The 14,821-nt window shown below is 43.4% G+C and overlaps 2 protein-coding genes across 2 annotated transcripts; one reads left to right on the top strand and one right to left on the bottom strand.

The window, feature by feature from the left end:
• Positions 1-1,778: 1,778 nt before the first annotated feature.
• Positions 1,779-3,914, top strand: LOC125535454 (uncharacterized). Its single transcript, XM_048698505.2, has 2 exons — positions 1,779-2,661; positions 2,783-3,914. The coding sequence occupies exons 1-2, from the start codon at positions 1,931-1,933 to the stop codon at positions 3,612-3,614; spliced, it is 1,563 nt and encodes a 520-aa protein (XP_048554462.2). The 5' UTR covers positions 1,779-1,930; the 3' UTR covers positions 3,615-3,914.
• A 2,042-nt stretch (positions 3,915-5,956) lies between these two features.
• LOC125518699 (guanosine nucleotide diphosphate dissociation inhibitor 1) lies at positions 5,957-13,229 on the bottom strand. The gene is made up of 13 exons (XM_048683529.2): positions 12,946-13,229; positions 10,054-10,116; positions 9,837-9,920; positions 9,436-9,543; positions 9,130-9,302; positions 8,599-8,710; positions 8,255-8,335; positions 8,096-8,158; positions 7,904-8,005; positions 7,590-7,714; positions 7,256-7,466; positions 7,095-7,169; positions 5,957-6,320 (listed from the first exon to the last, which is right to left on the bottom strand). The coding sequence occupies exons 1-13, from the start codon at positions 13,030-13,032 to the stop codon at positions 6,264-6,266; spliced, it is 1,341 nt and encodes a 446-aa protein (XP_048539486.1). The 5' UTR covers positions 13,033-13,229; the 3' UTR covers positions 5,957-6,263.
• Positions 13,230-14,821: the final 1,592 nt, after the last annotated feature.

Raw genomic sequence — 14,821 nt, 5'->3', positions numbered from 1 at the left:
CGTCGCTATTGTCGACAACAAATAGCGAGCCTGAGCCACCCACTACTACACCCCTCGCCATTCGGACGACCAAGTGGCATAGTCACTACCACCGGCATGGTGCCCACAGGAGAGCCACCATGCGAACCACCAACCCGGATGCCACATCGGCATTCATGTCCCAAGCCACTGCCAACCATCAACATCACAAGCACCGACCATGGTAGGAAGAGTGGAAGACCCATCCTTTCACTCCTAGCCTGGCACCAGCCACCGGGTCCGGGTTAATTCCTCCATAGAGGTGTCAACGCCGGGAGCAACTAGTTAACGAGCGCTCCTTCGGGAGCCTCGCAACAATCAGCGCCACTTGGTGTGCTCTCAGCCATTTCGCCACGTGTCGCGCTTTGGACGCTTCCTTCGGATTTTTTTTATTATTTTTCTGCACGCGTTTTTGGCTTTTTAAACGGTTTTTTCTGGGGGTTTTCGACGTTTTAGTTTTCCCCCTGTCTTTCTTAGCTTTTCGATCAAAAAAATTTTGAAAAAAAAATTTGCGCGAAAAATGCGTTTTCTTTTATTTTTCTTTCACGAAAGTCACGGTTTTTCTTCCGCGAGAGGCACGGTTGTGCTTTAGCGAGAGTCACGGCCATGCCTTTCGGAAACGAAAAAAAACCGCGTTTTCTGTTTTTTTTTTTTCGCGAGAGTCACGGTTTTGCTTCCGCGAGAGGCACGGTTGTGCTTTTGCGAGAGTCACGGTCGTGCCTCTCAGAAAAGGGAAAACAAAACGTGTTTTTTGTTTTTTTTCTTTCGTGAAAGTCACGGTTTTGCTTTCGCGATAGGCAAGGTTGTGCTTTCGCGAAAGTCACGACTGTGCCTCTAGGAAAGGGAAAAACAAAACGCGTTTTCTGCTTGTTTTTCTTTCTGAGAGTCACGGTTTTGCTTCCACGAGAGGCACGGTTGTGCTTTCGCGAAAGTCACGACCGTGCCTCTAGGAAAGGGGAAAAATACGCGTTTTCTGTTTTTTTTACGAGAGTCACGGTTTTGCTTTAGCGAGAGACATGGTTATGCCTTCGCAGGAGTCACGGCCGTGCCTCTCGGAAACGGAAAAAAAACATGTTTTCTGTTTTTTTTTCCTTCCACGAGAGTCACGGTTTTGCTTTCACGAGAGGCACGGTTATGATTTCGCGAGAGGCATGGGCGTGCCTCTTTCGGAAAGGGAAAAAATCGTGCTCCCGGTTCGGTTTTTTCGCCCGGTTTTTTTTATGAAAAAAAGTTTGTCTAAACCTATCAACATGGGATCTACTCCCTCCGTTCCACAATACATGCCTCCCATTTGTCAAAATATAGATGTATCTAGACATGTTTTAATACATAGGTACATCCAATGGAAGTCAAGTATTTTAGAACGGAGGGAGTAATTTTGAAGATCTCGACGCAAGGAATCCAATGATGAAAACGGTTTGAGATTTGGACGCACGGTTTAAGAGATAAAACGTTTTAAATAAACGAATCTATGAAAAAAGGAAAAACTTCCAGGTTGCGACAAGTGTCGTGCTGCATGTGCGCCACTTGTCGCGACCTGAAAAATGAAGTGTTCTTTGCAACGAGTACTCTTTAATTAATGATTTCGGTCAACGCCTCAGTCCCTAGCTAGTCCCAGTGGTTCTTTAAAGTCAACGCGAAAACGAGACCCATTCAAAGGCGGCCCTAGCATCCGCAATCCTACGGATAGACAGATCCCAATTTCCAACGAACTTCAGCTTTGATCTCCAATATATACTCCGGGCCGGCAAGCAGTCCGATACATCAACAGTCCAAGGTTTGTTTGCACCTCGTTCCAATATATAGTTCGCCAACAAACTTGCAAGCCCTAGAGCACCGCGCCGCGTACGTGCGCGATCGCGGACGACGGGAAACCAGACCGAGCGGCGCGAACGAGATCGACCCATCGACGATGGCATCGGAGCCGGCCGTGCTACCCGACGACGCCCTCGCGGAGGTCCTCCGGCGCCTCGCGCCACACGTCCTGGCCGCGGCCCGGCGGGTCTGCAAGGCGTGGCGTGACGCCGTCGACGCCCGCCTGCGCGGCAGCCTGCTCTCGCGGTCGGTGCGCGGCATCTTCATCAACTTCACCCGGCATTGCTTCTCCGAGTTCTTCTCCCGCCCCTCGACGGGCCCGGCGATCTGCGGGGGGCTCGACTTCCTGCCCTGCATGGGCGTCCAGGTCACGGACCATTGCAACGGGCTCCTGCTCTGCGGCGAACGGATGAACGAGGACCGTGCGCTGCCGCGTGAGTACGTCGTCAACCCGGCCACGCGTCGGTGGGCGCGTCTGCCCCATCGCCCTCGGCCGCACGTGCCGGGATTCGACCAGACCGCCTACCTCGCGTTCGATCCCGCCGTGTCACCACACTACCAGGTCTTTCTGATCCCACGCTTGCCACCGGCCGGCGAATCGGATGACGACGAATCGGACGACGACGAGTGGCCTCCCGCGTCATACGTGATGCATGTGTTCTCTTCGGTGACACAACAGTGGGGCGAGACGACCTTCCTTCGGGAAGGGGAGGCTGCACGGATCGTCGGCAACATGGATTCGGATTTGTGGTATAAACAGCATCGTTATCATGCCGTCTACTGGCAAAGCACGCTCTACATTCATTGCCGGCATGGCTATCTTACAAGGTACTAGCTACTTACTTGCTCCTCGGTGGTCATCCTAATTTAGCAAATAGGAGTATATACTACTAGTATGATCCACTTTATGTTGTTATTAAGCTGTTTATCCGATTGTTCATATTTGCAGGATGTCCTTGTCAGATCTCACGTACACAGTGATTAAGCTACCAGGTGCCTGTGAATTGAGAGGCTATCCCAACCACCATCTGGGGAGATCACTGGGAGGGGTGTATTGTGCGATACTTAATGGCTGGAATCAACTTCAGCTTTGGTATCTCAATGAATCCATCGGTCGAATTGAGTGGGTGTTAAAACATGATACCTTTCTTGGAAAGACCTTTGAACGCGAGGACTATGCTCGACAACTGGCCAAACGATGGATCTTGCAGGATGTTAACTACCGCAAGTGGTCCTCCAAATACCCTGAGGACGCTGCTTTCACAACACATGCAAATTACAAAGCGCCGGTGGAAGAGAAATATGATTGGAACTCCGACGAGGATAACATTCTTGACATTGAAGATGATGTTCAAGGGGGATACCGTGACAACTATTATTTCCTTGGGTTTCATCCTTATAAAGAGGTTGTCTTCTTGATTTTATCAGGGAGATCAGCCAGGGGACTGGCCTATGACTGGAACAACTCAAAATTCCAGGATTTGGGCACTTCATGTCTGACAGATTATGACCCCTTCAACGAACTACCATGCGGACAGACTGACTCATCTTTCCCATACACGCCTTGTTGGATGGGCGAGTTTGCTGGTAACGAATTAGAATCTCTACTTGAAGATGAGAAACTATATAGAAAAAAGTTGGAACAGAAATCTCAACGTAAAGAGAAAGCCACCTTTACCTTCATGGACGAGTACGATTTGCGCAAGCATCGTGGGCACACCAAGAGAGTCAAGGACTCTAACGCCAAGAATCGCCGTAGACGCCACATGGCGGCTTGGTAAGAACCAATCTTGACCGACTTGAAGTTCACCATGATTCGCCGGGGTAACCAAGTTCGAGCTTGGTAAGGCCACAGCGGAGCTAGTAACTGCCATTGCCAGATCCGGGCCGCTTGAATAAGTCAAGATACCTGCATTCTCAGTAGGAATTATTCAAGCTGTTTTCTTCCTTCGGTGTGTGGATCCAGACTCGTCAGCTATTTAAGGACTTTGGCGCTGTAAAACTGCTTTGTTGTTACGATAGTACATAAAACCACATTTGTCGCTGAAGTTAGTGGAATATTTTGTAATACAAATAGTTCCTTCCAGTAGTAAAAGTGATTTTGTTATCTATATGTGATAGATGCTGCTACTTCTAATCAACTCAATATACATTCGTCTTGGTGTTCTTTTAGTGTAATAAGGTTTTGCATTTGGTCCTATTTGGATTATTTTCACCATTCGTGTTGCAGCCACCTAATTAGGATAAAGTATACTATTGTCATCTCAGTTAGTAATCGGGTATATATGTGGTCTGTTGCCAGGGAGGCACCGCCTTATAATGTATACTACCATTTGCCAATTCCATCGTTTAAAGTGGTTATATGTTGCAATACTGAGGCATTTCCTCCATTAATCAATAATGTCCTTACTAAAGCAAACGGGATGCAGTTTCGCACAGGGAGAGTTCTCACCAATCTGCCATTCTCAAATTGGGGGATCACACACATTGCGCAACACAGTGGGGATAAAAGAAGCAGTCGTGCCGCCATTTTGCCTAGTTAGTGTAGGGTTAGGTATAGGTATAGGTTCGCCTTAGGGCAATTGGCTTGATGCTGTACTTGAGTTGTGCCCTGGCGCTCACTAGCGGCTCTTGGTGGTCATCGGCTCTCTCTATTGGTCATATTCTATGATTGATGATGGTCGTTGGTGGTGGATCTGGTGAAGGCTCCTCCACGGCTGGTGAGACCAAGCTAATGCAATCGTCTCTCCCGTCTTCCTTGGCCAGCATAGAGATGGAGCGGAAGACGACGGATCTACACTCGGCTCGTTTAGATCTGGCGGTCCATAGGGTATTGAAGTTGACCTTCTAGCCACCGCACTGGCCTTGGCTTCGTAAGTTGAAGATCGAAGGAAAAAATGCTTCCAATTCTGCTTTTCAACCCAAGGTGCTTTTTTCGATTGGATTTTTCAGTAATGGGCCGGTTACTAGAAATCCCGTTGGTCCCCAAAAAAATTGGTGTCTTACGACGGGATGATTTGAAATAGAATTTGTATGGCTTATAAAGGCAAACTATTATAGGCAAGTTGGAGACGAGCGTGCTCGCACTTGGAAAAAAGATGATTGGCGAATGAGTAAGGAATTGAACCTACGCCCTTGGGGAGAAAAGGCAGCTCATTAACCACTAGAACAACAATTAGTTTTTATACATGATACATTAAATGCCATATATTTGGGTGCTAAGATATTTTAAATTCAATTTTCAATGGATATTTCAAGCAAAAAGATTCAAATATTACAAGATTTTTGGATAACCAGCTTTTACCTGGTCACCCCGGTAAAAACAGAAACGAGAAAAGAAAAACATCGGTTCAACCTCCATAGGGAGGCCCTTATTTCCTTGCCTGCTATCGGCAAGGATTGCACCGGAGATGGTGGCCAAACCATCTCCGATGATGTTGCTATGTGTACAGTACCCAATTGTGTTCTTGTTGTCATCGTTGGGGTCCTATGTGTAAAAGAGAGGACATGTTTTAAAATCCTGACTGGAACTTTGACGAAGATAACTTTCTTGACATTGAATACGCTGTTGAAGAGGGATACAACAGAGACTATTACTATCCTTCTAAGTTCTAAAGAGATCGTCTTCGTGATTCCATCAAGGAAAAAAGCAAGACGAATGGCATATGACTGGAACATCTTAAAAATTCAGGACTTAGGCAATCTGTGTCGAGCAGATTTCGAACTCGTCTGCGAACTACCATGCAGAGAGGCGGATGCAGCTTTCCTTTACACACCCTGCTCTGCTGGATGAGCAAGTTTCCTGGAAACGGCTTTGAATCTTGGAATTGGAAGAGGAATCCAACTTTACGTGCATGAATGAGAGTTCAAGCTGTGCAAGTTCCATGGGCTAGCAAGAGGGTCACGGACTCTACCGCCAAGATCCGTCGCAGACGCCGCTAGTAGGGCACACCTGCGCCAATGTGAAGGCCAAGGCGACCAAATTTGACCTTGGCAAGACCACCAAGAAGCTAGTCACTGCCATCGCTGGATCGGTCCTGCTGCTTGATTGCTTTTCTGGAAACAGAAAAGATGAGTCGTACAGTTGGTGCGTGCAAACGATTTGGAATATCAACCCTGTTCGTAGCCAGAATTGTAAACTTATTTTAACAGTTATATTATGATACATACATAAAACCACAAAGTTCATAGCCAACCCTGCTCACTGTTCACATCATTCACTAATTACTCTTCTAGTACAGTAGTAAATAAAACCACCATGGTTCAATCGTCTGGAACCAACATTTTTTTCCATATTGCTGCAAGCGACAAGCATGCAGAAGACAATGGCCATAACACAAACTTTTGATCTGCGGGTGAAATAGTCAGGACATTTGTTATGGTTTGTCCTGCAGTGTTTGAAGAGAACGGCCGTATTTTGATTATGAAATCTAGTATTCTTCTTCAGCAGCACTAGCAGCACTCAAATCAACGCTGAGATCAATAGTCTGCAATGAGAAAACAAGAATAAAGTTAGAATGTAAAGTGGAGCTAGTCAGCACCTCTTTTTGTGACCCATTTAACACCTTTACATGGTGTTCTTGTGCAATTTACTCCCCTTGTTTAACAAACCATACAACGGAACAGGAGGAGTGCAGGAAAGGTACTTATATACCATAATAAAGGAGATACTAACAGCATGTACAGGCGTAGTTAGCTTTAACTACTAGCAGGCAGTGAGAATATCAGGCGATACCACCACTTAGATGATCCCAAGCTACCAATTCGAAAATTTCAAATCTAAATGTTTCAAAAAATTCCAAGAAAATTGTGAATGTTCACAACACATGTGTCTGCAACCCTAAACAATTCAGATCCAAATTCAAAGTACACATTGATAAACAAAAAATACAAATCCAGCATGAATAGTGTCAATAAGGACCAAAACATCAATAGTGTGAAAAACTACACTTTTCACATTTGGATTTGTCTTTTTTGTTTCTCAATGTTACCTCCGTCTCAAAATGTAGGACGTTTTTGTAGGCTAAACGTCATATATTTTGAGACGGAGGTAGTATATATCGAATTTAGATATGAATTTTTTTTAGGGGTTGCAGATACATGTGTTGTGAACATTCATGATTTTTCTCAGAATTTTTGAAACATTTAAATTTGAATTTTTCAAGTTGGTATTATGGGAGCATCTAAGTGGTGGTATCACCTGATATTTTCCCCTATCAAGAATTTAAAATTTTGAAAGGAAAATGAAGATGAAATATTACCTTTCCGGTGATCATTGTATACATGTTAAGAACGTCTGTCACAGTTGTCTCAAAATGTGTGGTAGCATCATAGCTCTACAGAGAAATAAACTGTCATAAACATCTATAACAGTCTAAATAAACAAAACCTCTTGTTATGATACATATACTGCAAAATTTACCGTTGAGATGAAGCAATTATCAAGATATGGTTCGTTCACTGGTTCATATCTGTCATACATATCAAAAAAGAGCTCATCTACTGGACCAAGTAGATCAATGCCAGGCTTGAGTTCGGATTGTATATTATCACTCTCTGCTTCTGCAGAGACAAATGCAATGAACTTCCCTTTTGGTGCGACGTTGTGGGTGTATGAGCAACAGAAGACATACCTAACAAGAGCAGACCAATAGAAATATCATAAATGAGGATTGCGTAATCATTCAATCAAGTGATGAGCTGTAAATCTAGTCATCCATCAAATGAAAATTGTTTGGGCTTGAGATAGGGCTCACATGTCTGAATTGCGTCCAAGTTGTTTCTGTGGCAAAATAATCTGGACTGAGTGGGACTCATTTGTATTTGGGATTGGATGACTCATAATAGCAATTGCACGTGCAACTTTGCCGATCTTCCTGACCTGTTGAAAAACATGAGCAAAACATCATCATTGGAAGCAATGCATAACAAAAGCTCCAGACGAGGTTGTAGTAAATATGAACTTCTCAAGAAGGGAAGGGAAGGGAATAATGAAGATAAAAGGCCAAAGTTAGACTAAATGTTTGCCATGTATTAACCTTGACAGAGTGCAGGCAAGAAGAATATTCACCTTGTTGGTCAAGTACGAAGGATCGCAGACAACTTTCTTGCATTTTGCGGTTTCACCTTCTGATGTAACACCACACGCTTTTCCTTCCATATCGAATTCAACCTACATGAATTAGGTGGCACAGGTGAAAGAAATTGTGATTTACCATACAGATCATGTGGGTTATACTAATAGGAAGGTGACAAATAATACCTTGCATTCTGGCTTACTTAACATGTAAGTGCCACCATAAACAGCACTTAGACGTGCAAAACCCTGTAGCATAAAAAAAGCATTGTAACAAATGAGCATCTTAGTAACATGTATGTGCAGTATGACAATAAAGGTATAGCAAACTGAAAACACACTGACCTGTGGCAGCTCACCCAGCCCATATAGAGGATAAATATAAGGCGAGCCCCCTTGAAAACGTGCAAGAGACTCCGAATATAACTAAAAGCAGATGATGGTAAGATGTAATCGAAATCCATGAGTCACACAATCAAATAAAAGCAATGACACTGCTAAAAGGAAGAACAATTACAGGGACTGGATTATGAATGATTGGCAACTACTCCCTCTGTCCCACAATGTAAGACGTTTTTGCAAGCTGTTCTAGCTTGCAAAAACATCTTATATTGTGAGACAGAGGGAGTACATGATGAACTTATAATACCAAACAAGGACCATCTACCATTGTTTTTGTCAAGACTTACTTTCATCCTTTTCACAGTATCAAGTGCTGGTTCATTGAGGTGACGATCATCCCTATGGAGAGCAAGCGCGTGGCCAATGAAATCCACTGTATCATCAACTAAGCCGTACTTTCTGCAAAAACACAAACAGAAAATATAGTTATTTTGCAGAAAGGGATAATAACAAGCACATGAAATATCCTTTCACACCATGTAGAAGGTTGAAGGCCAGGGACTAGTTATCATTATTAAAAGAAGCTAAAAAGTAACTGAAATAGGTTCACAGTTGGGAAGACAATACAGTAAGCGAATTTCTGAGGAAACTGAAAAGTTGGACAAGAACGATACTGTATACGTGCAACTGAACCAACTCTTTGCGTTCATACTTGATTTTCCTGAAAAGGTCATCCACATTTGGAAGCATGGTTCCCAGGCATTGTGTACTACCCTGACACCACTATAATTGTCGGCGACTTGGGTGTTGCAATTTGTTTATGACTAACATTACTGACAAAGCAATGAACAGAATGGAGCAATCATCAATGCACTCACGCTATCAATTCTTTAGTTGTCAACGTAGTAAGGTCCAATCCCTGATGTGTTTTTGGATCAGCTTCATCGTAATTTTGGACATAAATGAAGAAGTTCCTTGCTCTGCGTTTCTCAAAAAGGCCCATCAAAGGAGACTTCAGAGCCTCCATATCAGTCGCGGGAACCTTGTGGATCTGATCGAACATGATAACAGAAACAAGGTAAGTTGCACCTCTAGCATAGGATCAGATTACAGAACCTAACAACCTATGGAAGATACAGGATATGTGATGATAAAAACAAAAGGAAATAAGCTGAAGAATCTACCTTCCCTTTGCTGAAGACAAAGCTCCCATCAACAGCTTTGAATGACAAATACTTCGTTACATTAGTGTGAATGAGGGTTCGAACCAATGTCCCATTTGCCATCATAAACTGATCACAGAAACGTTTTGTGATAATCAATGAACAAATAAACATAAATCTGGACAGCTACCTTACAGGGTTGTTCTTTTTGTTCTATTTTTCCTGTTAGTAATACATGAGAATTCCATACTTTGTTGAATCATCAGTGAATCACCACATTAATTACATAAAGAAGCTCCGCATGTTTCCCATAAAGAAAAAAACTATGCACCATCATGAGGGTTTATTTGTGTAATCATAGCAAACATAGGTGGTGTAGCTGTGTTGTAAAGATAGTTTTGGATGGGAGGGGACTGTTGCACCTTTGGAACCATGTCTACGTTGTAATCTTTGCTTGAGCCTAGATGTGCCGGGGGCTTGTCTTCCCCTCTAAATTTCTTCCAGAGCTGTCCCCAAACAAGAATTTATTGGGGTTAATATAAATGATAAAAGCTCTGACAAAATCAATTAAAGAACAACGTGTAATAGCATAAAAAAAACTTCACAAAATCTCGAACCTCCAGCATTGGACTTGCTTACCTGATTAAGGTTGAGAGAAGTGGAATCTCCACCATAATAGTCATTTCTATCCATGTGCAAAACCTGTAATATCATCAAACACATGTTCGTAAGGGGGTTCTATACATGAATTTTCAGTATTACTACATTGCTTTACAAATGCAAGTGCTTTCAAAAAGGGCCATAAAAAGATACAAGGCTCATGAGCTACTCAAGATCCTGACTCAGAACAAATACTCATATATGCCTATAATTGTGTAGCATGTCGTTGCCAGTGAACAAATATTCAGGCCCTTAATGTGTTTCAAAATTCATTCTTTGCACTTTTTGGGATAGCAAAAAAGCACTACTAAAATTTCCTGTTGTTTAAAAGAAATGATTATGTTCATATTTGTATCAAAAGCGTATCCAGATCAAGGGGTAGTTGTTAGTAGAGATTATATTGTTAGCGATGAAAAAATAATGAGGCCACTTTGCTAGAAGGAATTTGCTTGAAGACATAAGATTGTTAGCAAGTTCGTTTTGAGATTTCCCCTCAGTGGTTTCTGGTTGTGGGGAGTGTTCAATAGGCTGGAGAGGAAGGCATATGAACTCACTTGTACCTTTACCCGCAAAAAAAACACTCGCTTGTACCTTCCTCTGATTCTTTATCCCATCTCTAAAATAAAATTAAGTGAAAACTCCTACAGAAAACTGCTTCACACAACCAAATATTAATAACCTATGTCAAAATTATACTCTTGGGAAAAATGGTAAGAAAAAACCTAATCAAATTCCTCCAACTAACTAATTCACCGCAGTATCTCATCTGACAAAATCTCCCAAACAAACTGACATCCTTGTCTATTCTAATTTCATCATAAGGATATTTTCTAGCAAGAACTTTTTGCGGAACACGAGGAAATATGCACCTCTGCATCAAATGTTTGTGTTAAGACAAACCACTTGAACCTTGTCTGCGCAGGAAGACCGGACATAGCACTACATCGGACAGTGGCCCCGACAAGTCTCCCTTTCCTTTTCTCTTGTCCTATGACTTCCTTCCATCTCTCTTTCTGTTTTCCCTCTAACAATGTTCTCTCTCGCATAGGCACGTAGGCATATGGCTTTGTTCTATTCTTGCATTTTCTGTTGCTGCTGTTTGACTTTGGCGTCTACCGTGCGCGAATCTGGACCGGCAGACTGCTGGTGTCATATCCTCTAAATCAATAATGAGTATCACTAATTTCTCTTGATTTACATTTTTTTTTCTTTGGTTTCACCTGAACCAACTCCGGCTATGTTGTCTCAACATAGCCGGTCCCAAGCCCGGGTAAAGGAGGAGGGTTGTGATAGGCTTGGCGAGCCAACGTAAAAACTCAGCCACTCTTATGGAGATGTCTTTTTAGAATAAGAAGCGTGCGGAGAATGTCAAGAGAGGTCGGGGTAGACCGAATTTGACATGGGAGGAGTCCATTAAGAGAGACCTGAAGGATTGGAGTATCACCAAAGAACTAGCTATGGACACGGGTGCGTGGAAACTTGCTATCCATGTGCCAGAGCTATGAGTTGGTCGCGAGATCTTATGGGTTTCACCTCTAGCCTACCCCAACTTGTTTGGGACTAAAGGCTTTGTTGTTGTTGTTTGTTGTTGTTGGGTTCACCTGAAGCCAACGTCCCTCTGCACAGCTCTGCCCCTGGCATAGACTGAATCGAGTTTGAAATGAAGCTCAAATCAAGAAGTGGTGGCAAAGGACAATGGCACAGAGGCACACCATGAGCACCAGAGGGGCGGCGACAGCGAGCCACCGGTCCGCAGCCAATACCCAGGGTTTCTGTATCTACACCAAATGGATGCATAAATTCTACATGATGCGCCATTTCCAGTAATGATTAATAGTAACTCACTAATCTTTATCTTTACTCCTATGAAGAGACCAGTTGGACCACTGTGGAGTCGTGTGAATCATTCCTTTTTTTTCCTTGAACACACATCTAAGTGCGTGCCATTTTGTATTAAGAAGAAGAGTGTCACGATGACACAGAGTTTCGAGTCTCCAGCCTATGGGCGCAGCCACTTGGACATGGTAGCACAGGCTATGTTCAACCGATATGGATGGTGGTGTAGCAATAGTGTTTTTGCTGCATGAGTGTGACATGTAATCTTGTCTGCATTTCAGTCCAGCCCTTGAGCAAATTTTTCCATTTTTCTAAGAATTGTTAATACTTTGCAATAAAGATGGTTCAAGTACATGGATATGCAGAGACCGGGAATCCCCCCTCCTCCTCCTTTTTGAGGCACTAGGTAGCATCAGGGGGTCTGGCATGGCCGGGGAGCTGCCGAAGCGCCTTGAGCACGGCTTCACTGAGGATCAACTCGGACCAGGTCCTTACTTCTCGGCATCGCTCCAAGCATGCCGAGGCCACCAGATTCGCCATGAATAATCCGAATTAGTACCAGCGTGTGACATTCAGATGCAATTACACACCACCCACTTAATGTTGCAAAAACGCCTGGATCCATCACGAATTCTGGCCTCGCTAGTTTACATCCAGCATGAAGAACCAGGCTAGAAGTCAGAAGCTTGGGCGATGCAACACACATGTCGCCCTCCCCTCAGAATACACCTCGCTCAGCATGGAAAGCTCACAAAACTGGCGAATCAGTGGCTGGCCCCCTTTGGATCGACTAAGGCGCAGGTAAACAGAGTTAGTACAAACGAAGTGTTTATCTAGCAGCAAATCTAGTCCAGATCAAACAAGCGCAGCACCGCCTGGTGTACCAGGCAGCGCGCTCCAGTGATCCAGTCCACCCCGGGCAGCGGAAGCAAGATAGGGAACGCTGAGCGGTGACAGGGACGCGGAACCCAAGCATGGAAGCGACGGATCGGGGGCGAGACAGGGGCGGAGAGCGACCGATCGGCGGCGACTCACCTTGAGGCCGTCGACGGAGAGGAGGCCGCTGAGGATGCACTCCTTGAGCCCCGTGCCCAGCACGATCACGTCGTACTCCTCATCCATGGCGGCGGCCTCTCGGCGAGCTTGTCGCGATGGTTCCGGGGAGCAAGAGGCGTCAGCACGGAGGGCGGCGGTGGTGGGGAGAAGTGGAGTTGACAAAAGGGCAGCAGTTGGGGGTGGGGATGGGAATGGGATTTGGCGTTCGGGAATCCGGAAGAAGTCGGACGCGCATGCGATGGCACTCGGAGGAGGACAACACGACCCGTCTCTTTCGCGTGCAGGCCCCTGGATAAAACCAGACTTAGTCTCTCCGCGTCATATGAATATCTTTTAATGATTTAGGTTAAAAATGATTTGAATATTGCTCACCACACCTTTTCTAGTATAGATGAGAAATAACCCTGTCTTGTCTTAACCTCTACGCTGTTGAATTTTACGCGAAGATTCATGAGGATTTTTTCTTCTAATTTTTTTGTCTGATAATCAAGTAGTGTAGGAGTTAGATGACACTTTGTTAATTCTGATACTCTCCCGCATGCATGTCTCTACTAGAGGTTGTAGTCGCCTAGCTATAAAATTGACCTCTTGTTTTAATAGAGATGCCGCCTCCAACTCAAACAATAATGTGCATTAATGAGCACTACGTCAGAAGTTATCACTAAAATACATGGACAAGGAGAATGAGATATTTTCTATTATTCTCTCGCATCATGCTTTCTCCTTCACGTCAACAATCATCATATATATGAAAAAATCAAGAGTAAGTGTAAAGTCTTCGTAGATGCCATAAGTTGTATCTAAGATGAACATGCTACCATCTGCGCGAGAAGCTCGCCAAGATAAACATTTGTGGCTCCCATATTTAGGTTCAAACATTTCGATTTTTTTAATATTCTTAACTCTATACTAATTTTACAATATCAAAACAATTGAATTCAATTTTGATACGCACACAACAAACAGGGACATGTTCTACTATGAGTAGTGGATAATTCAAATTGTGTTCTCCAAATGTTGTTCACAAGTGATTATTTGTGTTTCTCAATGTCTGTGTGAATGGTAAATAAATAGTAAAGGTGTCTTGTGATGTAGACTTTAGGCCATGTTTGTTTCAGCGTTAGGCAACAAATTTTTATAAAAAAATTAGAAGCTGAAAGAAACAACTATTTGAAATCAGCTTTGCCACTAAAGCGAATCTAGTTTCAGACCATTTTTAGTGCAATTGTCTAAAGCACGTCCAGATGTACTCTAGTGACAAAGTTGATTCTATAGATCAATTTTGCTACTGAAGTGAATCCATTGGTGGTTTGAAGCCAACTAAATTTGTAATAAGTAAGGCCTATGTTATTTGGTTATATCATGACCTTTCGATGTGTCATATGCCTTACTGGAAATATTTATGACTATTAGGCTTTCGTTCGTATTATTTTTACCTAAAGAGAGGAGTGCACCTAAGGCACATCTTCGAAACGGCAACCATAAAAATTTGGTCGTGAACAACCCATGAATAGTAGTACCCAACCGCTCTGCTTAATAATCTGCTAATTGTTTGGTCAACCCTTCCTTTTTACCTCACTTAACCCAAAGAATCAGTGCACACACAAGGGAAGTTTGCCCGTACACAAGTTTACATGAATTCCCCTTTTCAACTTAAACTCAAAGGGCTCCGTCCATGGGCGGATCTAGTGTGAGGGCCATTAGCGCCATTGCCCCCACAAACAATTTGCAAATTTTCTTTTACTACTGTAAAGTTTATCCATCATATAATAATTTTGGTGTACTATAATAAAAAAATCTAGTCATTGAAATCTTCTATATCTAAAAAGCTAGCCCCCACTAACTATCTCTCTTA

This window comes from Triticum urartu, chromosome 1A (genome assembly GCF_056163025.1).
Source record: "Triticum urartu cultivar PI428250 chromosome 1A, HENAU_Tu73, whole genome shotgun sequence".
NCBI lineage: Eukaryota > Viridiplantae > Streptophyta > Magnoliopsida > Poales > Poaceae > Triticum > Triticum urartu.
This window is presented reverse-complemented; position numbering and strand designations above follow the sequence as displayed.

Bases quoted from the DNA above. Each gene is read 5' to 3' on its own strand.
- LOC125535454 (XM_048698505.2), top strand. From the start codon at position 1,931: ATGGCATCGGAGCCGGCCGTGCTACCCGACGACGCCCTCGCGGAGGTC. The intron at 2,662-2,782 runs GTACTAGCTACT...TCATATTTGCAG, and splicing joins CGGCATGGCTATCTTACAAG to GATGTCCTTGTCAGATCTCA.
- LOC125518699 (XM_048683529.2), bottom strand. From the start codon at position 13,032: ATGGATGAGGAGTACGACGTGATCGTGCTGGGCACGGGGCTCAAGGAG. The intron at 10,117-12,945 runs GTGAGTCGCCGC...ATGATATTACAG, and splicing joins TCTCCGTCGACGGCCTCAAG to GTTTTGCACATGGATAGAAA. The intron at 8,006-8,095 runs GTATTATTTGTC...TAATTCATGTAG, and splicing joins TAAGTAAGCCAGAATGCAAG to GTTGAATTCGATATGGAAGG.